Source organism: Corythoichthys intestinalis, chromosome 7 (assembly GCF_030265065.1).
Source record: "Corythoichthys intestinalis isolate RoL2023-P3 chromosome 7, ASM3026506v1, whole genome shotgun sequence".
NCBI lineage: Eukaryota > Metazoa > Chordata > Actinopteri > Syngnathiformes > Syngnathidae > Corythoichthys > Corythoichthys intestinalis.
Genome location: NC_080401.1, coordinates 32372094 through 32395800, shown reverse-complemented (window position 1 = coordinate 32395800; position 23707 = coordinate 32372094). Strand labels below are relative to the sequence as shown.

Here is a 23707-nt window from a genome sequence, read left to right as displayed (position 1 = left end):
GGTGACCACAAGTAAAATATTATCATATTTAATTGACTATGGCAGTGGATGGAAATGCCATCAGGAACCTGAAAAGCTCCGAGGCATTCAAGGACCTGTACATTAAAATACTAAAGCTAAAATGTTGCGCGTGAAACGACTTGTCTCCTTTGATATTGTTATTACGATGATGATTATAATTATGATGATCTGTAATATTATTTACTACAACTACGCTGTTGGGGCAAGGGAAGATAAGTTGATGTGCCTCACGGCAACACTTACTGTACGTTGATGGATTTTTATTGAGACTGCGTCGTCCTACCCGGGGGCGGCCGAGAGGCTGGGACGGGAGGCGATGGCTCGTGTCGCGGCGGGCCGTCAGCTCGATCCCGTGATCTAACTATGAGCTTTTTAACTGCAACATTAGGATAGACTATTAGAACTGGAATTACAGCGGGAGAAAGCCCGTCTGGAAGCCGTAATGTCGGGTCAAAGTTGACGAGGCTCCGGAGGTCTGCTGTCTAATATCACATTCTCGTATGCTATTTTTCCAACAATTTTATAAATTGTGATTTATTGACCAATTTTGCACATGCTCCAATCATTTTAAATAAAACAAGAAATGGAATCATGTTGTCTAAATGTTTCATTGTGATCAATATCTGCAATGACATACTATTTTTGTTTATATGTACATACCTTGCAGTATTTCCTTGTAACAACAAAATCCGTGTCAGCCCTTCTGCATTCGGCAAATGTAATATAATTTGCAATTTCACCTCATTTTGGTCACGCCAGTGGCCGGCGTATCAATCTATATCTCACGTCAACACAGGCTGACAGGTTGTTATAATTCTTTCCACGAATGATCAACGAATGGCGTACCGCACGCAGGCTATTTTTAGACAGTAACGTCGCATCGTAAAGCGGAAGTAAAGCCGAAGTGGGACATTATAGACCCGCCCTCGCATAGACCCAACGTAAAAAGTGCTACTTTTCACCGGTAATCTTTCAAAAACGAACATGCCGATCACGCATTGCTTTTTTGGAACTTGTAGAAACGACTCTAGACATTACGACCATGAAGGATGTTTTCTTCATACGTTCCCGGAAACCAAAAACTCGGGAGGAAAAAATGTGAAGACCGAATCAACTCGCGCGGACTTTAACACCAGCTCAGCGAATCCATTCACGTTTCATATGCAGTAAACATTATGTTGGGTTGGCATGGTCTTTCAGAGGACATAGAGGTAAGCCATTTTTATATTTTTACTTTATTTTTCTAGCGTAACGTTGTGCCGTACTGCTTCTGTCTGACAATGAATGACCTGAAAAAAATTTCAAAGGTATCTGACTGCCACTGTTACAGTTTCTGTTATATATATATAAAAAAACAACTTTAGTAAGGGGGAAGTGTAAATAAATTATAGGATTAAGATGTGTTATCAATGAAAAAATTAAAAATGTTCGTTGGCTGTCACTGAGTAGCATTTGCAATCGCTACACAAAGCTAACTAAATTACCCCCAAGAACGGTAAGAGACGTAGGACAACCAGAGGATATATAAGAAAGACAGGGCTGATGGTAAAGGATAGCTTGTTGAAACTGGAGAATGTCATTGTCAGTCGCGTCGATAAAAAAAAACGCTAAAGCTATCTTAGGTCGGCTCGTTTCTTTCGTCTTTTTCAGCCTTCGACATTAAAGCCATCTCTTTAACTGAACATTTTTATGTTCTTCCACATCTTTGCCAGTCAATTTGGCAACAGGCACATCATTTTCGGAGAGAATTGGTAGGTTTAGCGCTGTAAACATCTCCTTCGTACACGATTTCCATTCATTTTTTATTAGGGACAAACGGTGGCTTGTCCTAGCTTAGCAACATTAGCTAATGTCATGAATATTAATGAGCGGAAGTGACGTGTTGCTTGCGGTACGCCATTGATTAAGAGCAATCATAAAATCATATCTACGTCTCATCTACGTCATGCTGAATTCATTTTTGGAGATTCCGTAGGTTCCTCTGGCTTGATTTGGCAGTTTTAACATCGTCAACACACTGCTAACTTCAACTCATGAGGTTTTTTCTAAACAGGAAACTTGTCTATAGAGTTGTGAAATTTCAGTGTGAAAAAGTAGTGTCTATAGTACTTTTTATCATTGTCAATTTTTAAAGGGGTCAAATATGACCAAAATGAGTTTAAAACGATGTAAGAAATTCGTCAATAAAGTGTAATAATTTGAATATTCTCCTTCGAGGCATTCAAAAATTTAAAAAAAGAAAAACATGAAAATTCCAATGCCTGTGACAACGAGGCACATGTGTCTGCTTTCTATTTGCATGTGATTATGCCCCCTGAAAATGGCACTTTGAGGCTATTAATCTGATTACGAAGGATTTGTGGCTAGATTGAATATTTATGGCCTCCAATTAAAGATGTTGGCGAAATTGCCACAGGCAGTTCAAACTCATGTTTTTATCTAAATGTAACTGTCTTGATTGCTAGAATTTTCATACTCTTGAAGAGATTAGATTACATTATTTAATTTAAAAAAGTGCCACAATTACAGACCAATTTGTTGGTTGTAGTTGTTTTAAATTGTACGCTGCCAATGACGCCGATAGACGTCTAAGAGTGTTTCACTTAGGAGGGTTACTGTCAGGTGTTAAATCCGACGGTTTTCAGAATAAAATAAAAGTGTCCGCACACACATGCGAGTGTCCTCTTTATATACTGCGGTGTCATCCAATTTTTCCGTAGCCGGACTCATTTGGGTTTTCATTTCAAAGTAAATGTTGTTGTCGTCTCAGTCAGTGCAGAAAGTTTTTTTTTGGGGGGGGGATTAAAGAAATACTGCACCATAACGATCATTATATGTGACACATTTTGTTGGCTTTGTTGTATTAGTGCTCTTCAAACTCTGTAATGATATTTGACACTTTTATTTTGTAATAACAAAGCGGAAACAATCCAACAGTACACAGCATGGAACAGCTGTTTCTTCCAGGAAGTCCAAGGCTCGTTGTTTTCACGTGCACCCAAAAGCAAATTTCCCCCAATTTATAGTTTTTATTCTCTTAAAAAGACTGTAACGAGTGTTTTCAAAACTACACTTGTAGTGAGGTTTTGATGGCTGAAACGATAAATACAGAGAATGAAGGCGACGACCTGCAGTCACAAGTAAGTGGCAGGTTTCATCCACTTGGTGAGGGGTCTGTTTGTTACCTATTTATGTTACTTTTATAGTTCATAGTTTCGTGCTGTCTGCAGTGTGTCCCTAATACTATCACGGAGAGGTTGTGACAGAATACGTTGTTAATGACAGAATGAAGAAACACAAAATGCATTGCCTATACCAGGGTTCACCAAATCAGGACTTCGATGCCACCTATCCTGTCGTGTTTTCCATGTCTCTCTCTCCCAACAGGCTTGAATCAAATGACTATGTCATCAGCAAGCTCTCCAGAAGCCTTATAATGATCCTGATTATTTGATTCGGGTGTTTTGGAGGAGAGAGACATGGAATACACGTCAGGAAAAGTGGTCCGGATTTAGTGAACCCTGGCCTCTACATTTGTAGTCAAGCATGCAAATGTAGTTTCAGAAAGGCAAAAGGCCATGGATGGGCATTTCCAGCTCTTCACAGTATTCATGGATCAAATGCAAAATAAATATTAAGTAGTAAATAAATTTCATAATCGTTTACTATATAAATTCCAGTGCGGAAAAACCGCAGCCAATGCTATTCCTATTTCTTTTAAATGTCATTCACTGTCATTGGCAGCAGTAGACATCATATTTGTTCAATTTGTGATGGCTGGCAATAAATGATGATGTTTTAGCGCCAATGGTGGTGATAGGTCTAAAGCATGGGTCAGCAACCTGCGGCTCCAGAGCCATTTGTGGCTCTTTGATCCCTGTGATGCGGCTGTTTTAAAAATAAAATAGGAGTATTTGATTACAACATATTGTGGCGCTTTTGGGATTTAACGAAGGAATTTAGCTACGCTCTAGTGAGCATAACAAGTCAGGCTCACATTCTTTGTAAACAGCATACACACGCAAGCCATTAATTCACCAACTATCGCCACCTTCTGAGTGACACGATGACTTCACATAGTTGGTTCGGCTAACATCTTAATTTGAGATGGAAAAAAGTGTGTATGGCTCCCAGTGTTGTCTTTTCCATGAAAACCAGGTCGAAATGGCTCTTTATGTGTTTGCCGACCCCTTGTCTAATGGCTCTAATCAAAATGTAATGGACGTATAATGCTGTCAGTAGCAGCCAATAAATTAACTTCTAAAAAGGGTCGGGAACCTTTTTGGCTGAGAGAGCCATGAACACCACTTATGAACACCACATATTTTTAAATGTAATTCCGTTAGAGCCATAAGATATGTTTAAAACCAAAAATACAAGTAATTTGTGCATTTTATTTAATTTCAACACTTTTAAAGTACAATAAGTTTCTGAATTTCTTTTTAATGGCGTACCGCACACATGCTATTTTTAGACCGTGACGTCACATCGTAAAACGGAAGTAAAGCGGAAGTAAAGCCGAAGTGGGACATTATAGACCTGCCCTCGCATAGAAACAACGTAATTTGTGTCACTTTTCTCCGGTAATCTTTCAAAAACGAACATGCCGATCCTGCTTTTTTGGAACTTGTAGAAACGACTCTAGAGATTACGACACATGAAGGATGTTTTCTTCATACGTTTCCGGAAACCAAAAACTCGGGAGGAAAAAATGTGAAGATCGAATCAACTTGCGCGGACTTTATCACCAGCTCGGTGAATCCATTCATATTTCATATGCAGTAACATTTATGTTCTTCACGTGTGTTGCCTCATTTTGATTTGACATTATTTGTTCATCAGATCGTGAACAGTTCTTGCTGACATGGGCATTTTTAAAATCTGTTTAATGATCTTGTCTTTATTTGAAAAGTCGTCAAAAACTCTCCACAAAGGCAAATTCCTCTGTCCATTCCTGCTGAAAAGTACGATACTCCTCGTATTTTTTTCTTTTAGCCATCTTCTCAAAGGGTTTCTAAAATTAGCTCACAACACGGACAACCAAACTGAAAATGAGGTAAGTTACTTCCTGATCCACGCACATGCGCACATCGGCCGCTATTTTCGACAGCAAAATACGGCAACCCTATTTGAACAGTGTCTCTGCCTCATATGCGTTGCCTATGCGATAGATAGATAGATAGATAGATAGATAGATAGATAGATAGATAGACACAACGACATGTACAGTATGTTTGCCACTTTCCCACTAAAATTACCGCGAACCGGCTTTCTTGTCGCCAGTTGTATTATATGGGCTACGTGTCCCATGATCACCCTGGGCTCACGCAGCCAATGGCATGGGACCTGGGAGGGATCTAACGTAGCACATATAGCTCGCTATTTGATGATATGTAGTGCAAAGTGCACAAGTGTTGTCGGAGCATTAAATAAAGTTAACATACTCCGCGAAAGTCACGTCTGCTCATTACTGCACAACACCAGCATATGACCGTTGACCGTCGCCATTTCGCGCAATGCGCAAAGGAGAATAACGAAACTTTTTTTATTAAATTTTTTTTTTTTTTAATAATTAAAGATTTTTCTGCGAGACAGATGTAGCGGTCAAAAGTGCCATATATGGCTCGTGAGCCATAGGTTCCCGACCCCTGTTCTAAAACAATATTCAAGCTGTTAGAACAGTAGGAAGGTTGTTGATCTGTTTCCTTTGAGTTTTTTAAATGGTAATATGACAAAGTTACCTTGTGGTCCAATTACAGTAAAAACTTAGCCATTTTGGTTAGTCTTGTAGTACAGTTGAGTACAATATTATAGTTACAGTGTATGCAGGAGTAAAATTAAAATAGTGAATTGAATCTCTACGGCGTAGCAGTCTGTGAATCCTAAAAGTTATAAGTACTGCGTCATGGATATGAGTTTGTGGTAGCTTAAGGCTTAAGAAAGAAAAAAAAAGTGTCTTTTGGGGGGAAAAAAGTTGTAATGTTATGGGATATTACTAACAAGCAATTATTGCTCAATATTTAGTAATGTGTTTGCATGTTTAGTACTAGTAGTAGTACTAGTAGTAGTAGAATCAGTGGTTCACATCCTATTTACATGATAGGGATTTCTTTGTGTCAATCGGAAACTATCAGTCAGAACGAACCAAATTCACGTGTGGAGTCCCTCAAGGGTCAATTCTTGGACCACTCTTATTTAACATCTATATGCTTCCGTTAGGTCAGATAATGGAACAGTATGACATCTCCTATCAAGCCTATGCAGATGACACACAACTGTACATTTCTGTGTCCCCACATGATTATAGTCCCTTAGTCTCCCTGCGTAAATGCATTCATCAAATCAATGAATGGATTTGCCAGAATTTTCTCCAGTTAAATGTGGAGAAGACAGAGGTGATCATTTTTGGGCCAAAAAAGGAAAGGTCAAAGATAAGCAGGCAACTTAGCACAATGTCACTTACAGCTACAAATCAAGTCAGAAACCTTGGCGTAATTATTGACTCAGACCTAAAATTTGATAGCCATCTAAAGTCCGTCACTAAATCCGCTTATTACCACCTAAAAAATATAACCAGAATTAAGGGGCTTCTGACTCAACAAGACATGGAAAAACTTATGCATGCATTCATTTTCAGCAGATTGGACTATTGGAACAGTATATTTACAGGTCTTGATAAAAAATCAGTCAGGAAGCTGCAGCTAGTACAGAATGCTGCAGCCAGAGTCCTCACAAATACAAGGAAGCTGGACCACATTACACCGGTTTTGAAATCGCTACACTGGCTTCCAGCGAGTCAAAGGATAGACTATAAAATACTACTGCTCGTCTATAAAACACTTAATGGCCTTGGACCAAAATACATGCTTGACTTGTTAGATTCCTATGAGACATCTAGACCCCTAAGGTCGTCTGGAACGGGTCTTCTGCATATTCCAAGAACAAGAACCAAGCAGGGTGAGGCAGCATTTAGTAATTATGCTCCTCACCTCTGGAACAAGTTACCCGAACGTCTGAAGTATGCTCAAACTGTTAGCGCTTTTAAATCAGGGCTAAAAACGCTATTGTTTAGCACTGCATATCCATAACTGGCTATATATTTCAATCTACCTGCTTTCTATTCCTCTTGTGCTTATCTCCATTGCTGATTTCAATTATTATTAGTAGTAGTAGTTTTTGTTATATTTTTGTTTTATTTTTATTTATTTATTTTTATTCTATTTGTGATTAGATTGTGATGAGATTTTTATGATCTTCATGTGATGTAAAGCACTTTGAATTGCCTTGTGTTGAATTGTGCTATATAAATAAATTTGCCTTGCCTTGCCTTGCCTTACTGCTACTAACTAATAACTAATATGTATCAAAATAAATGCACACAAAAAATATATATTTGAAACTTACCTGGAGGAAGTGAAACAGCGTGTTTAGTAGAAAGAGAACAAGCTTCCAGAAAACTGTAGGCTCCCTCATTTGAGTATGGGCACAAAGATACACTGTTATAACAACAATGCAGGTTTAAAGCAGGCTATAAGCATCATTTATTTACTAAATGCCAAACATAAAATTAGCTGTGTCGTGTGTGCCCTTTTGTAATGTCACCAAGCAGGCATATTCATATTGTGGTTGCTGTTGTTGTTGATGTATTTTTTTTTTTTTTAATTTACCACTTGCAGCAGCAATCATTCCTCGAAAGGAAAGAATAAAAAAATTAAAGTGCTTTGTTGACCGCAGCTAGTTTGGAATAGGTTGCTATTTATTTAAATATATGTATAAATAAATATGTAAATATGTAATACATTTGCAGTGGTTTTTCTTTCTTTTATTAATTCACATTGGCAGGTACCGTATTTTTCGGACTATAAGTCGCAGTTTTTTTCATAGTTTGGCTGGGGATGCGACTTATAATCAGGAGCAACTTATGTGTGAAATTATTAGCACATTATGATATCATTTCACATGTTATTTTGGTGTTTTGGAGTGACACTGATAGTTTGGTAAACTTGTTAGCATGTTCTTTATGCTATAGTTATCTGAATAACTCTGAATAGCTATGGCCACGTTCGCGTTCTGCCTTTGGCAATTAGTGTTCAATTGTATTATTGACTTTTTGTATATTGAAATGCATGCTTGGGCGAGAGAGAGAGAGAGCGCTATGGCTGCCAACCTATGTTCATTGTTTATGTGTGTAAAATATCTCTACAGAGGCAATGCCTGTGTGTATCATCTTTTCTGTTGTTGTGTGTTTTCCACCTGCGATCGGACACTTAGAGCCAGTTGTGTGGTTGTTTGAACCGTGTGCTAATGCTAGCGAACGCATGCTAACCGTTTGTGTCATTGCTGTGATAGCACCTAATTATCATTTATTTACGTTGATGCGAACCTATTTGGTATCAAGGACGAAATTGATTCAGCAAATTATACGGACGTCCAGCATCGTCATTTGGGAGGTTAGCTCGCTGTTTAGCCAGGACCGAGCCGTAGCGTCCTGGTGAGGACAGTATATTCGTATTTCGTTGTTCATGCACTGTACACTGTACACTTATTCAGCATGTTGTTCTCTATTGTATTTTTATATTAAATTGCCTTTCAAGATGACATATCTGTTCTATGTGTTGGATTTTGTTCAGTAAATTTCCCCCAAAAATGCGATTTATACTCCAGTGTGACTTATATATGTTTTTTTTGTCTTCGTTGGGCATTTTATGGCTGGTGCAACTTATACTCAGGTGTGACTTGTAGTCCGAAAAGTACGGTACATACGCTGGAAAAGGTGCCCGTTTTTCCCCTCTGAGCACCTGCCCCCCGAATCGTCTGTGAATGCCTCTGACAAGCAGTATGGCCTGGCATTGCCGGGCATAATACTTGTGCTGCGTTGTTTGGGCCAAGGTTTGATAAATTGACACATAAAAATCCTCGAAATCAGGGCTTCCCCATGATTTTTGGGTGCCAATTCAGTGGTTACCCTCTTACCACCTTGGGCCGCAGAATTTTTAATTTTGCTCTCCTGAAAAATGGTTGAGGTTTGTTTTTTTTTTAAAAATGAGTACGTTGGACACTCGAGCATGTCAATTTAGCCTCGCTTCTAACACTCCGGGCTGAATGGGTACACCTCTGGGGACACCTGCCCCAACAGTAGTACTGTTGTTACCCAGGCATATAAGGTTTGAACTCATTAATCGCGGCACGTTTTAAAGGTACCAAAGTAACTCTGCAGCATTCGACTTCCACTCCACTGCACTGTGACCTACTTTTTCTTCTCGCGCATAGAATGACTTTACGTGACTAATTACAAAAACACCACTTTTGAAAGCAGTGCAATTAACGGTTTATCAATTGTCAATTTATCGCTCTATTTGGAGGCGCTCTGGTGTGAAAATTTCCATGGTGACTATCAATGACCCTGATGACGAATCTGCCAATTTTCCTTAAAGTCCTACACACGATTTGGGAGCAATTGAATATATTGGTTTTGGGATTATTTCAATTTTCTGTGCTATTGAAAGCTCTGAAACTTTGGACGAAAGTAATGTCAGCCTCTATGAGTGTGTCAAACTTGGTTAAAATCGGGCCATTCTTTCTGCGAGTATCGTTTTTCTATACTTATTGGGGGTACTACAATACAAAGCCTACCTAAACACAAATGCTCATAGTACAAATGTGTAAAGTGTTTCAAAAAATTGGTTGATCCATTTCGGAGTCCATAGAAAACGAACCCGCACGCAGACAGACACACACACAGACAAACTTCCATTTATATAGAAGTTTAGATTATTTTTATTTTTAGAAAACCTCATGAATTTGTAAGTTAAACTTTAATTTTTTAGTTAGAACAGTATTAAACTCCTAAGATTCAGAGCAATCTAATAAATATAAAGTTTTATATCTTCAAGAAACAAGTTGTAATCTTATGAAAAAAATAAAACAATTTTAGAAAAACTTGTCAGTCTCTATTGCGGCCAGAACAGAAGGAGGGAAAATAACCCCAAATAACAATTCATTGCCAAGTAAAAAAAAAAGGAAAAAAAAAGAATAGACAATCCTGATTCAAATGATGTGTCATTTGTGGCACTTTGGATGTCTTATTCTTCTCGAAGGTAAATATTGTGATGTGATTGATGTGTCATGGTCACTTGATTCAGATGGAGGAGGTGGAGGCTCTGTCGTCCATCTACGGTGACGAATGGTGTGTCATCGACGAGGCGTCCAGAATATTTTGCATCAAGATATCAAACGACGTGGAGGACACTAAACTGACAGCGTGTTTGCAGGTGAAAAAAAAAAAAACCCTGCATAACAAACAGACCTTTTTTTTTGCGATCTGGTTAATGACTTTCCCCTCCTCTTCTCCTCTCCAGATAATTCTCCCGCCTGATTATCCCAGCGCGGCCCCGCCAATCTACCAGATCAAGTTAGTCCATTTGCCTTTCAAATTTAATTCTCTGACGATCTGACTAATTTATCCGACAACAAGGCACTCGTCGGCCCCACTCGATAACCCTGTGTTTGTTCTCGGCTTTTTTTTCCCAGTGCGGCGTGGCTGCGGGGCTCTGAGAGGGTTCGATTGGCCAACAGCTTGGAAGACCTCTACGTGTGAGTGCCTAGCTCTCATCTCCGGCTTTTGACGAGTTACAGAAGCACGCTGTGATTGTCTTGTGACCCTCGGCGCTGAGATAAGTCACCCCGCTGAATGACTTGCAGGGAGCACGCGGGGGAGAGCATCCTCTACATGTGGGTGGAAAAGATCAGGGAGTTCTTGCTCGAGAAAGCTCAAGATTCAGAAGCAGGTGAGGTGGATGGACACGCCAGATAGTGGGGAAAAAAAAACTTTGTTAAATTTGGTATGTTCCAGAATATCTCGCATCTCGTGTAAATGTCCCATGAATAGAGAGACTCATGTAGATATATCAGGGATGTCCCCGATCCGATCACGGAATCTGAAATCGGCTGATCGGGCCATTTTTTGGAGGATCGGAATCGGGTAAGACAAAAGAAATGTAGACCCTACCCACGTGACGTCACAACTCCTTCCTCCTGACTGGTGCCGCCCAATTGTCCGTCAACACATCATGTTTCCCTGTTACGGCTACGTACATTCCTCCTATTTACGACGTGTTTTTCTGCTCGTTAACATTAATAATCAAAATGGTGAAGGCGTGTGTGGCGGTCGGTTGCAATAACAGAGAAGATAGACGGAGAAGACGGAGAGACTTGAAGTTCTACCGGATTCCGAGAGACCCGGAGAGAAGAGAGCGAGATGGGCTGCTGCAATTCGACGAGAAAACTGGGCTCCAAACGATTACCACAGATTATGTAGTAGTCATTTTATATCTGGTAAGATGCATTTAATATATATTTAGAGGGTTTTGGGCTGACAACCACAATTAAGATCATTGCTAGGCTAATCGCCGACAACATACACGTATGTATGTAGTGAGAGTGCTATCGCTAAACCATATAAACATTAAAAGCCCTAACTCCATTGACAAACGACATGAAATACATTAGACTTGACAGTGGATGTTAGCAATAACAAAAGATTTTGAATTGAAAATTTCGTAACTCACCTTTCCAAGCACAAGATAGATTCCTGCCGAATTTTCGTGGACGAGGACCTGTTTCACCCAACCAGCAACGAAGTATTTATAAGCCTCCAAGCTCTTGAAATTTTTCAAACTTTCGTGAGAATAGGCTGATTTTGTGTGGACAAGATAGTTGTACAGTTCAGGGTAGCTAGCAGATGTCAGGCAAATACGGCGGAAACAGCGGGTCGAAAAACATCGATTTAGGCATCAAATATGGATCTGGCGAATGGATAAACTGAAGCTTTTCCACATAACGCCTTTTATGCAACGCATCAGGTGAGTTTACGGCATCCGAAAGCACCGGTCTTCCATGAAATGCATTATAAATTGCTCGATCAATTGAGACCATTGATAATACAGACACAAAATGACGGACAAGTGGGCGGAACCGTACAGCGAGCACGTGATTTTGTGACGTCGGTGAGTAGGGTCTATACAGTTGTACCTCTACATATGAAGTTAATTCGTTCCAGGACCTTGTTTGTAAGTCGAAATGGTCCTATGTCGAGCAGGATTTTCCCATAGGAGTACATTATAATTAAGGTTGTTCTGATCATGTTTTTTTTGCTCCCGATCCGATCCCGATCGTTTTAGTTTGAGTATCTGCCGATCCCGATATTTCCCGATCCGATTGCTTTTTCAATCATTCCCGATAATTTTTCCCGATCTAGACATTTTGGCAATACACTAAGAAAAAAATGAATAAAACTCGGATGAATATATACATTCAAAATACAGTACATAAGTACTGTATTTGTTTATTATGACAATAAATCCTCAAGATGGCATTTACATTATTAACATTCTTTCTGTGAGAGGGATCCACGGATAGAAAGACTTGTGACTTTGTATATTGTGACTAAATATTGCTATCAAGTGTATTTGTTGAGCTTTCAGTAAATGATACTGTAGCCATGCCCCAATGCATGATGGGAAGTGGAACCATGACTGTGCAACGTGCTACCAATTGATATATCTTCTCTGCGTTGGGAAATAATACAAGGTGTTAAGAAAAAGATCAATTGCTACCTTGTTTCCACACATTGCTTCCCATGATATTTTTAATCATCGGGAGAGGGATTGTAAGGCTTTAGGCAATTAAATAAAGGCTCCAAAGGCTGCCAAAATTCACTCTATTCATTATGTGCTGCCTTTTATCTCTCTATATAGGTAAAATGGCGCCATTACAGATTGAGCACGACAGTGAGTGAGTGGGTCGTGCAACGCATGCATTAATTGCGCAAAATATTTTAATGTGATATGTTTTTAAAAAAACTTATTACCGCCGTTACAGGGATAAATTTGATAACCCTACCTTAAGCCTAAACTAAAGACTCTGGATGAGTGTAACATATTATGTCTGTAACGTTAAATACAATTAGAAAACGATTTAATTAAAAAAAAAAAAAAAAGTTAAAAAAAAGGCATGGCTGATATTTTTTCGCCGATTCCGATACTTTGAAAATGACGTGATCGGACCTGATCGATCGGGACATCTCTAATTATAATTCTATTAATTCGTTCCACAGGCCATTAAACTGCACTAAATCCTTAATAAATACTGCTGGTACTATTACAAATGGCAATTAAACATAGCAAAACAAATAAGTTATGAATAAAAATCGGAATAATATAATAATAATGATAATAATTAATAATGATTCCTGTAACTAATGTAACGAATCAGATTCTAATGTAGCGGACACTTTTTGCTGTATCTGAACACACCGCGGGGTTGACGTCACAGTGAGATAGGTCAGTGCGGTAGAGATAATACTTTCGTTTTCTTGAGAGCACAGTCAACTGCGGAGGGAAATGGGCGTTTTGTGTTGAATAAGTTCTTGAATAAATGATAAAAATGTGCCGAAGCTTGTGATTTCCTTGGTGATGTTACCACAATAATAATTGTCACCTTAACTTATAAAGACTGGTGAACGGTGGTTGGAAGAGGACCGTGGCGCTGTATTGTTGAGCTAGCTCAGGGATGCGCACCCCACGCTCATATTTTTCTATAATTTGCATCTTCATTTCAAAGGTAAGCATAACTTTTTTCCTTGTTTCACCAACTGTCCCAACTTTTTGGAAACCTGTGTTGATTTCTCACACAAGAAAATCTGCCGTGCGTTCGTTTGCGGTGCTGTTATGTCGTCGTATTTCGAGCATATCGTTGGATGTAAAAACAAATGGCGAGTCAAATTTTACGTCGGATGTCGAAAAGATCGTGTGTCGAAGCGATCGTATGTCGAGGTACCACTGTATACGAGTATACAGTGCTGGCCAAAAGTATTGGCACCCCTGCAATTCTGTCAGATAATGCTAAATTTTTCCCATAAAAGGATTGCAATTGCAAATACTCTGGTAGTAATATCTTTATTTATTTTGCTTGCAATGAAAAAACACAAAAGAGAATGGATTTTTTTAAAAAATCATTCTCATTTTACACAGAACTCCAAAAATGGGCCGGAAAAAAATATTGGCACCCGTTGAAAAATCATGTGATTTTTCTGTAATTTGTGTAAATAACAGCACCTGTTACTTAACTGTGGCACATAACAAGTGGTGGCAATAACTAAATCACACTTGCAGCCAGTTAAAATGGAGTAAAGTTGACTCAACCTGTGTCCTTGTGTGTACCACATTGAGCATGGAGAAAAGAAAGACGACCAAAGAACTGTCTGAGGACTTGAGAAGCAAAACTGTGGGGAAGCATGGGCAATTTCAAGGCTACAAATCCATCTCCAAAGACCTCAATGTTCCTGTGTCTACTAGAGGTGTGCAAAATTTCCGATTCTTAGATCATTCGTGATTCGGCCGTGGAAGATTCGAGAACGATTCACAAACATCCAAATTCCGATTATTGAAATATGCCAAGTAAAGCGGAAGTACAACACACTCAGCGCGCCGCGCGGTCAATGAGCAACGGAGCGAGAGTAGCTAAACATCATGCTTCTCATTACCCGGCCCCTCGGGTAATGCCAATGCTCAACTCACGGCTCTAGCTCAACTCATGCCACGAGATAAAAAAACACAACAACATACCTGAAGCTGCTACAAAAGTACGTCATCCACATAATGTTACGGTAGATATCATTTATATAAGACTAGATGCACTACGGTAGCGGTAGCGTTTGCAGCACATCTACAAAAAGCTAGATGCAGACGTAGTAAACGGCCGCCATCTTAAAGCAGTACACCACTCTGCAAGGCTGTTGTAGCGAACCTTCCAAGCAAACCTAATTAACTTTTTATCTAAAATACTCCTAAATCGGTAAAATATTGACTTGAATCTATCTTTAAAATAGTTTTAAAACTTTCACATGTCGAAAGTTGACAAAAGGGAAATTATGGATTAACGGGAGCAATTTTAACTACTTTAACGGTTGATTCACAACATTAAATTAATTGAATGTAGTTTAAAGCTGCTGATACAGAATGGGGACTGGAGTTTTTTATTTACTGTTATTTTTGTATATTTGTTTACTGCTATATGTTAACTTGATACTGAAATAGTAGTTTTGGTTTAGCCTGAGAGTATTTTTGAACAATTTTGGAACAAATGTACAAAATATTAAAAAAAAAAAAAAAAAAAAAAAAAAAAAAAAGGGGGGGGGGGGTGCATCAATAATCGTTTTAGAATCGAATGGGACCATCTGAATTGTAATCGTAATCGAATCGTTAGGTGCCCAAAGATTCCCAGCTCTAGTGTCTACCATGCGCAGTGTCACCATTAAGTGTACATTAAAAAAAAAAAAAAAAAATTCAGCATAATGTAGGGCCCAGTGTGAGAAAGCTCGGTCTCCCTCAGAGGTCATGGGTCTTCCAGCAGGACAATGACCCGAAACACACTTCAAAAAGCACTAAAAAATGGTTTGAGAGAAAGCACTGGTGACTTCTAAAGTGGCCAGCAATGAGTTCAGACCTTAATGCCATAGAACACCTGTGGAGAGATCTCGAAATGGCAGTTTGGAGAAAGCAATCTCAGAGATCTGGAACAGTTGGCCAAAGAAGAATGGTCTAAAAATCCAGCAGAGCATTGTAAGAAACTCATTGATGGATACCAGAAGCGGTTATTTTGTCTAAAGGTTGTGCTACCAAGTAGTAGGCTGAGGGTGCCAATACTTTTGTCCGGCCCATTTTTTGTGAGTTTTGTATAGAATGATAATGATTATTATTATTTTTATCATTCTCTTTTGTGTTTTTGCATTGCAAGCAAAATAAATAAAGAAATTACTACCAAAGCATTTGTAGTTGCTATCATTTTCTGGGAGAAATTAAGCATTTTTGACAGAATTGCAGGGGTGCCAATACTTTTAGCTTGCACTGTAATATATACTGTATATATGTATATACATGGCGGAAAACACTTAGGTGACTTGAAGTTCTGCTCTGAGACCCCCAATTTGACCATATTTCAAAATTGTCCTATATGCATGTGTGATACATCATTGGAACGCTTAAAATCTCAATTTTTGGGGTGAAGAAAAATTTTGAACAGGAGGAAAAAAATAAATAAATAAACAGCAAAACCCTAACTGGAGGTGACAGCACACTACAGCATAATAAAAGACATGATTCTAACGAGATATTATTACTTACCGGTTTTCGATCCAAAAACTCCGTGTAGCATGTATCACCGAGTATCAAGACACAGCTGTGAATGGCCACAGCTGGGGTTTTGGGGGATTTTATGGGTGAAACTTGGCAATAAAACAAGGGTCGTGATGCAGAAATCGCAGACATCAAGGAGTAATCCAGATTTTCATTTTCATATATTTACCCTTTAAACGTTTTTTTTTTTTTTTTTTTTTTTTTTTTTTTTCCAATTTTTCTTGTTTGAATCGATTATTTATCATTTAAAATATTGGGAAAAATGAGACAGTAACGAAAAAATACAATAAAGCAATAGTTATGAGGTAGATATCCGTGACTTTTTTACAGACGCCAATTTGTTTAGAAGTTTAAAATATGCGAGTGAATGATTTTTCAAAGTTGTTTTTATTTTTTTTTTAAACTAAAATTAGACATCATTTAATGATTCTAAGCTAAAAATGACACCCATTTTGAATAATAAATACCATTACTTATCTTCTTTTTATGGCTAGGTTGAAAAAAAAAGCGGTTGCGTGACGTCTGTAAACAGGGGTTTCCAGGGTTAAACGGACAAATTAAAAATAATTTGGGGGCTTATTGCGCCATGAATCTGCTATGGCAGCATATAGACATATTTTTCTATCACACACTACAGTTCTTTTGGCTTAAAATACAGCAGTTTATTTTAAAGAGGGGTGCAAGAGTAGGAACTGCTTTTACAGCTTGTCTGTGTTTTCAGCCATATATGTTTTATACTCTGCAACACTCTCAGAAAAAGCGGAAGAGGAAGTACTGTAAAAAGACCCAATAGGAGAATGATCCGGAAGCTATCGCGGGAACTTAATGGTTAGCTGCTAGAGTGGTAATGTCTGCTGTGTGGAAATATTTTACCATCGAATGGGAAGACTTACAATTTGTGCGAAGTGGGAAGTTCGCGTGGTGGAAAGGATAGAAATTCGTTTAGGGCAATAGGGGAAAAAAGTTTTTTCTTTGAGTATCTGATCGGGACTATCGGCAGATTTTCAATCAGGTGACATCCCTAATATAATTATTAATATATATATGTATATATATATATATATATATATATATATATATATATATATATATATATATATATATATATATATATATATATATATATATGTTAGTGCTGTCAAATGATTAAAATATTTAATCTAGTTAATCATATGCCAACTGTGTGATTAATCATGATTAATCACATTTCCCTCGGGATGAATAAAGTTGCTCTTCAGGAAAAAAAAAATCTAGGAAAATACTATAATTGACTTAAAATTTGTTTTCAGATGAAATGTATGATGTATGAATGAATTAATACTTATCCTAATAGTTTTAAAATTTTATTTAACAACTCAGCTCGTATAAAATAAATTGTCAGTATTATACAGAAAAGAGTTTAACAGATTAAAGTGCCTCAGACTAACAATGTGGCTCAACTACCGTTTGGCATATTGCCCAAAATTAACTGCCAACTTAAAGAGCAGACAAGCACAATACAGTAACAATAGCTAGTGTTTCAAAAAATGTGTAAACAACTTGTCTGTTAAATTAAACATTTCACACAAATAAATGCAGCATTTGCAGTTTTACACTAAATGGCCTGAAAGCTGTGTGAGATTTAAAAAAATAATTATGATTTGTAAATTTTCACACACTTAACTGAAAAACATTACACTAAAATGTGTGTAAAGGTGTTTACAAACACTGCTTAAGTTAGCCAGTCATATCCCTTTTTTTTGTCCAGTGTTCTCCTGTCAGTGCAACAAACGTAACTCTGGCTAGTTGCTCCACCTTCGTTGCCTTTTCATTTTCAAAAAGTTCATGAATTTTTGTGGCAACAGTTGCCTGTGAAGGTGTTCTGTATGTTGGGTCGCTCGATGCTATCTGGATGAGATTTTTAAGGCCCTTGTCTTCGACTAAGTTAATGGGTCTACAGTCTCTGGCTACCCATCTGGCGATAGCAGTAGTCAACCTACTTGTTGTCCTTTTGTTGACAGGTCCGAGTCCGCACTCTGCCAATGTAGCTAGATGACTGCGGCTTGTGTTTGCGGTGTTAGCGTCATTGCTAACACTAGCGAAGATATGCTTTGCCCGAAGGTGGTACTTTAGGCTAGTTGTGCTTCGATGGAAGGACAGTTCATCACAGCAGTATGTGCACACAAATTTTGTTTAATCCAGATTTCCATTAGGCAGCTTTTTAAAACGGAATTTGCCATGGAGCAGTCCTGGGTCATCATCCTCACTCATCGTGGCTGGCTGCATTTTGTCCTGCATTGCCGCGCGGAGAATGTTAACATCACCGTGTGGGACTATGGGAGGCAGTTGTGGCCAAACATAGTGTGAGCGGTAAATTGCGTTATTTTTTTTTAATGCGTTAATATTTCCAGATTAATCATGGTCGTTAACGCGTTATTGTTGACAGGCATAATATATATATATATATATATATATATATATATATATATATATATATATATATATATATATATATAAAACACAGGTTAAAACACTTGTTTAAAAAAGGTGTTATCTGGTGAGGGTAAAATACACTTATGAGAAAAATGTTGCAGTGAATGTTTCTGAGGTCACATTTTATTATTCATTCACTAGTTGTGACCCAATTAGGGTGAAACTTTTTAAGAAAAATCATTTATTTGATAATTAAAAAAAACCTGCAGTTTAGAATGGTGCCTTGACTCTAAAACTGCAAATATATTTGAAATCTGATTAGAATTGACGATGTAGTCCTTATATTAGTGAAACTTAAAGGTCATACAACATGAGAATATAGCCAAAGTCATCGTTAAATAATAATACTTTTTACCTTTATTTGGATCATTTACAGTTCTCGTGTCCTTTTAGATATTTGCAATACGATGAAACCTTCTCAAAAACTGGAAGATTTGGAGTATTATTTTTAGTTGCTTTTATCATTGCTCACTAAAGAACTCTCAAAGCCCCTTCCAGACTTACATTAAATCCCGCTGAATTCCCCTGTAAGATGAGACAGGTTTTACCCGTGTCATGGCTTTCAGACATAGGGAGATGTTCCTGGAATTACCCGGGTTGGACACTTTTAGACTTTTCTCGTGTTGGCACTCTCTGTGCGGGGCCAGCGGGGGCGGACTTATGTAACCCGTACATTACGTCATTTTAGGTCAGCATCGGCAACAAAATAAGCCACACATTTCCAAAGATGGACGATGGAATGTCTCTTCCTTGGCTCTAGGATCCAGTAGCAATTTAATTCCATTATGTTTCCAGTTTAATTTTGCCATCTTTCCAGTTTGCCATGTTGATAAATGCGATGTTTGTTTACTGTTTTTCTTCTTCCTGCAAAGAAAGAGGAAATGACAATAGCTGACCATGTTATTTAAGTCATTAGCCGTCGTGCGGTGACCCGGAAATGAAATGGCTGCTTTCACACATGTCGTGTCCCGGGTAAATCACGGACATAATACTAGAGCGTGACCGTGTCAGTTGACCCGAGAAATTGCTTTTAGACATAAAGGCTACCCGTTTAAATTCTAGAAATTAACCGGAGGTCAGCGTATGTCTGAAAGCGGCTAAACACAACTATAGGGCACAAATATGGATGTGAAAGCTTCGGAGGTGAGAATTTATTTCGTGTTCATTAGCAAATAGCAACGAAACATTTGGACAAAAAACCTGTTGTCTCCAGAGGTTATCCTATCCAATTCTGGCGGTGTGTGTGGAGCATCTGGTTTCGGTAGAATGGCTCATATTTATGAAGAATGTCACCCTTTTAAAGGATGCAGGAGTTAATTCATGAGTGCTGTATTAAAGACACGCCCACCCACACACGCACACTTTATTATCTACTTCTAGGAACCACCACTGCGCCTTGGCCCTTGAATAGATATTTTTCCTACATTTTCTATCAGTTAATCACACTAAGCGGTGTCACGCAACGCGCTCTTCTTTCAAGCAATCCCGCATCATCGGAATGACTCATTTTTTGCATAAAAGATCCTGGCAAGTAGGATGTATTGTGGCGCTTGAATAGTAGCAGACTCAGCAGCAGCGCCCAGTCTCTATCCGCTTACTGCGTTTAAAATATTTTTTTTTTTTTTTTTTTTTTTTGTATCTCTTTTATTTTTTGGGTGGGTTGGGGCGCAAGTCCCCAACTTGTTTAGTCGCACAGAAAGAATGAAAAGTGGTGGCACAAGAGCCTTTTTGGCCTGTGTCCGATTTTGAGTGACAGCATGGCGTTGAGATGAGTATCTGCCTAATGCCTGCTGTTTCCTTGACAGCATCTTTTGAGGTGGACTAGATAACCAAATGAAATATTTTGTACTCGTGTCACTATGAATTCATTCCCCTGGGGGATGTGATGCTGTTATCTGCGGACCCTTCTCGATGGAGTCCATTATCCCTACAGACTTTTCAGCAACATCCTGGAAGGGCAAAATAAACTATTAATGGTCTGAATCTATTGTGTGGTGGAGAACATTCTCTCCTTGGGATTCATGTGGTAATAAGTCTTATCCAAGATGCCTGATTGATGGCTTTTGGGTTAGGCATGTGGGACGAATGGTCAAGAAGGGGGGGCTTTTTACTTGGGGGGGTGCTTTTGAGTTTGTAAAGAAAAGTAAAAAGAAAATATTGTGTATTCATTTCAAAATGGGGCCCAATGGCCAAATGTGGCCCACGTCATTATATTTGGCCCTCAAGATTAAATCAAATATGTATTAGAGCTTTCTTTCCAGTGTATACTGCAGTGAAGGGACGTCTAATTCATTTTAGTGGTGAACCACCTGTAGTTATGTTTTTTTCCTTCCAAAAGGCCATTATGTTTGGGATGGATGTTATGATTGATCAACAACTAATAAATGATCAGATGAATCTATTTTGATAGTTGATGCATCATTTAGAGAAATTGTTGACCGAAAATTTTCCAAATCTTCTCTTCAAAGCCTCTTAATATTAAATAATACCTTATTCCTCATTTTTATTTCCTTTAAAAAATTATAAACACAAAAAAGGAAATAAGAAAAAAATTCTATTAATTAGCATTATTTGGTTTTTCATTTAAAAAAAACTATTCTCATATTTTTATTTACTCTTTGATAAAGTTTTTCAAATAAAATACAAAAAGGAAAACAGTAAATATTCTCTTGTTTACTTATTTTTTTAAAATACAAAAACGCCAAAGGAAAAAAGGTGATATCAATTATTTAAAAAAAAAAATCCTTTATTGTAATTATTTACGTTATACAGAGGCGAAAGAGTCAATATTCTATGATATCTGTTCACCTCCATTTTTCAGTTTTGACCACAAAAGTAGTATTAATATTTTATTTTAGCGAGAAACATTAAACCAATGCACATGATTTACTTACGCGGGCCACACTAAATAATGTGACTGGCAGTATCTGGCCCTCTGGCCATCAGTTTGTAAAACATGCACCGCTAATGCTACAAGTCCCAGAAAGCTTTGCATGTGTGTTGCTGTGTCAGTTAAGACACCCCCTTTGTTCTGTTGTTGTCATGAGCAACCATTCTACCTTTCTCCTTGCTCAAATGCCTTTGCATCCTAAATCCTATCCCCTGTTTTTATCTTAAACTTTATATTTCCAATGATGGAATTTTTTTGTTGTTGTTCATTGTGTATGAATATCAAGTTAGAGTTGAAAAGTTGAAAGGCTGTAAATGGACAAAATGTATGTACAGTACATTATAAAAAACGGATTTATTGATTTTTACTTTTGGTCCCTCATGTGCTCAAGTTCGATTGTTTAACAGCAAACATGATTTCGTATGAAAAGGTTCGATATTGCATACTGTATGTAGAGAGAAGGGAAAATATGCAGATTACAGTAAATAATAATTATTAAATAATAATACAGTGGCACTTCGACATGCGATTGCTTCGACACACGATCTTTTTAACACTCGACGTAAAATTTGACTCGCCATTTGTTTCTACATCCGACGACATGGTCGAAATATGACGACTTACGACAGCGCCACAGTTTCTTTGTTGTAAAGATACACGATAATATCAGTCACCGATAATTATCGGCCGATAATGGCAATTATGACGTCACACAGATAATCCAGATAATAAAATAATTCAACCGATAATGCAATCCGATAATTATATACTTGATTTAGCCTCCAAATGTGCGCAACTGAAGAATTCAGCGCGCCGCCTCCTCAACCCCTCCCCTCTCTGAAGCCCCTGAGGGAGGAGGGGTTGAGGAGGCGGGAGTTACACGACAAGAAATAGTTGAATATTTTGGCGGCTGTTACTAAAAAAACGACGCTCTCGCCATCTGCGCAACATGTACCGTAGAAGTTCCACGAGGCAGAAAGAAAGCGTCCTCATTCAAAACCACTAACCCAGCAGCCATTTAAAACTGCATCACAAAGATTTTTGGAACGAATACGAGGCTGCTGCTATCGGTAATGCTAAGGCTATTGTAAACACAAGCTAAACTACGGGGCTTGTGACAATACAGAGTCGGGCTGTTTGGGAATGCAGCCCAAGGCGGGTGGTAAATTCGCATCTAAGGCTAAACACCGACACGACTGGAGACCGATAGTCGGCAAGTAGCCGTCTTCCGCCGGAGCCCGCCGCTCTGGCCGGTACGGCAGGCAGCCGCCGCCTTACCGTAGGCGGGGCGGGCCGGGCCGAGCCCGGTTCCCCGGCTTCAGGACCTCCCTCCGGCGAACACCCCGGTTTCTCGAGCGTTCCACCACGGCGTACGAGCAGAGCCAGGACCCGAATATGCCGCGGTGAACCGGCCGGGGCGGTCGGATTATCCGGTACGAACCTAGCCGCCGCCGAGACGAGACACTTTTTTTTTTTTTACCTAAATGACCCGAGAACCAAAGCCCTGGATAAAAAAATAATGCAGTTTATACGACCACCATTCTTCATGAAAAAGTGATGTCCAGTAAGCAAGCTTATCATGACGGCACAGTGGTTAGATGATAATTTAAACATGGAGAAAACGAAGTCAGCCAGTCAATAATGCATTCAGTATGTAAAATGACGAGCGGTCAGATGACTTTGTAACGCTGCCTTTATTTTCGGCTTAACAAAACTCAGGCACAAAACAACACGCACGCGAATGCGAGCTCCAACTCCGTCCAAATAGTACTGCCGTGTATCAGTTTAGCTGCTGTAAAGCAAATGTCGTGAAAGCCGCAAATGTAAACAAAGCACTGCAGAATGGGTACATGACATCTCGCTGGTGTGTTTTGTAGTGTATTAATGTTAGGAATGGCTTACTTTTAAAGGCATTTTTGTATTGTATTTGTAACTTACGTATTTACTCTATTAGTAATTGTTGCCAAAAGTTTACCATTACACAATGTCAGGCAATTTGTCATTATTTAGATGTTTGAAATGACGACTTGTTCATATGTTATGTTGAAAAAAAGAGCAATCAATTTTATTTTTGCTCAGTAATTTTTTTTTGGTGTATACTTTAAAATTTTACATAAATCTTTTAATAGAA

General features: G+C 38.5%; 1 protein-coding gene across 2 annotated transcripts in view; it reads left to right on the top strand.

Moving 5' to 3' along the window:
- The first annotated feature begins 2970 nt into the window (after positions 1-2970).
- The window catches only part of impact (impact RWD domain protein), an 83309-nt gene continuing 62572 nt past the window's right edge, over positions 2971-23707 (top strand). For both annotated transcript variants that reach the window (XM_057841187.1, XM_057841186.1), the window contains exons 1-5: positions 2971-3161; positions 10164-10292; positions 10380-10432; positions 10552-10614; positions 10723-10808. In XM_057841187.1, the coding sequence (XP_057697170.1) occupies positions 3111-3161; positions 10164-10292; positions 10380-10432; positions 10552-10614; positions 10723-10808 (382 nt within the window). In that variant the 5' untranslated portion in view covers positions 2971-3110. The remainder of the gene's footprint in view (positions 3162-10163; positions 10293-10379; positions 10433-10551; positions 10615-10722; positions 10809-23707) is intronic.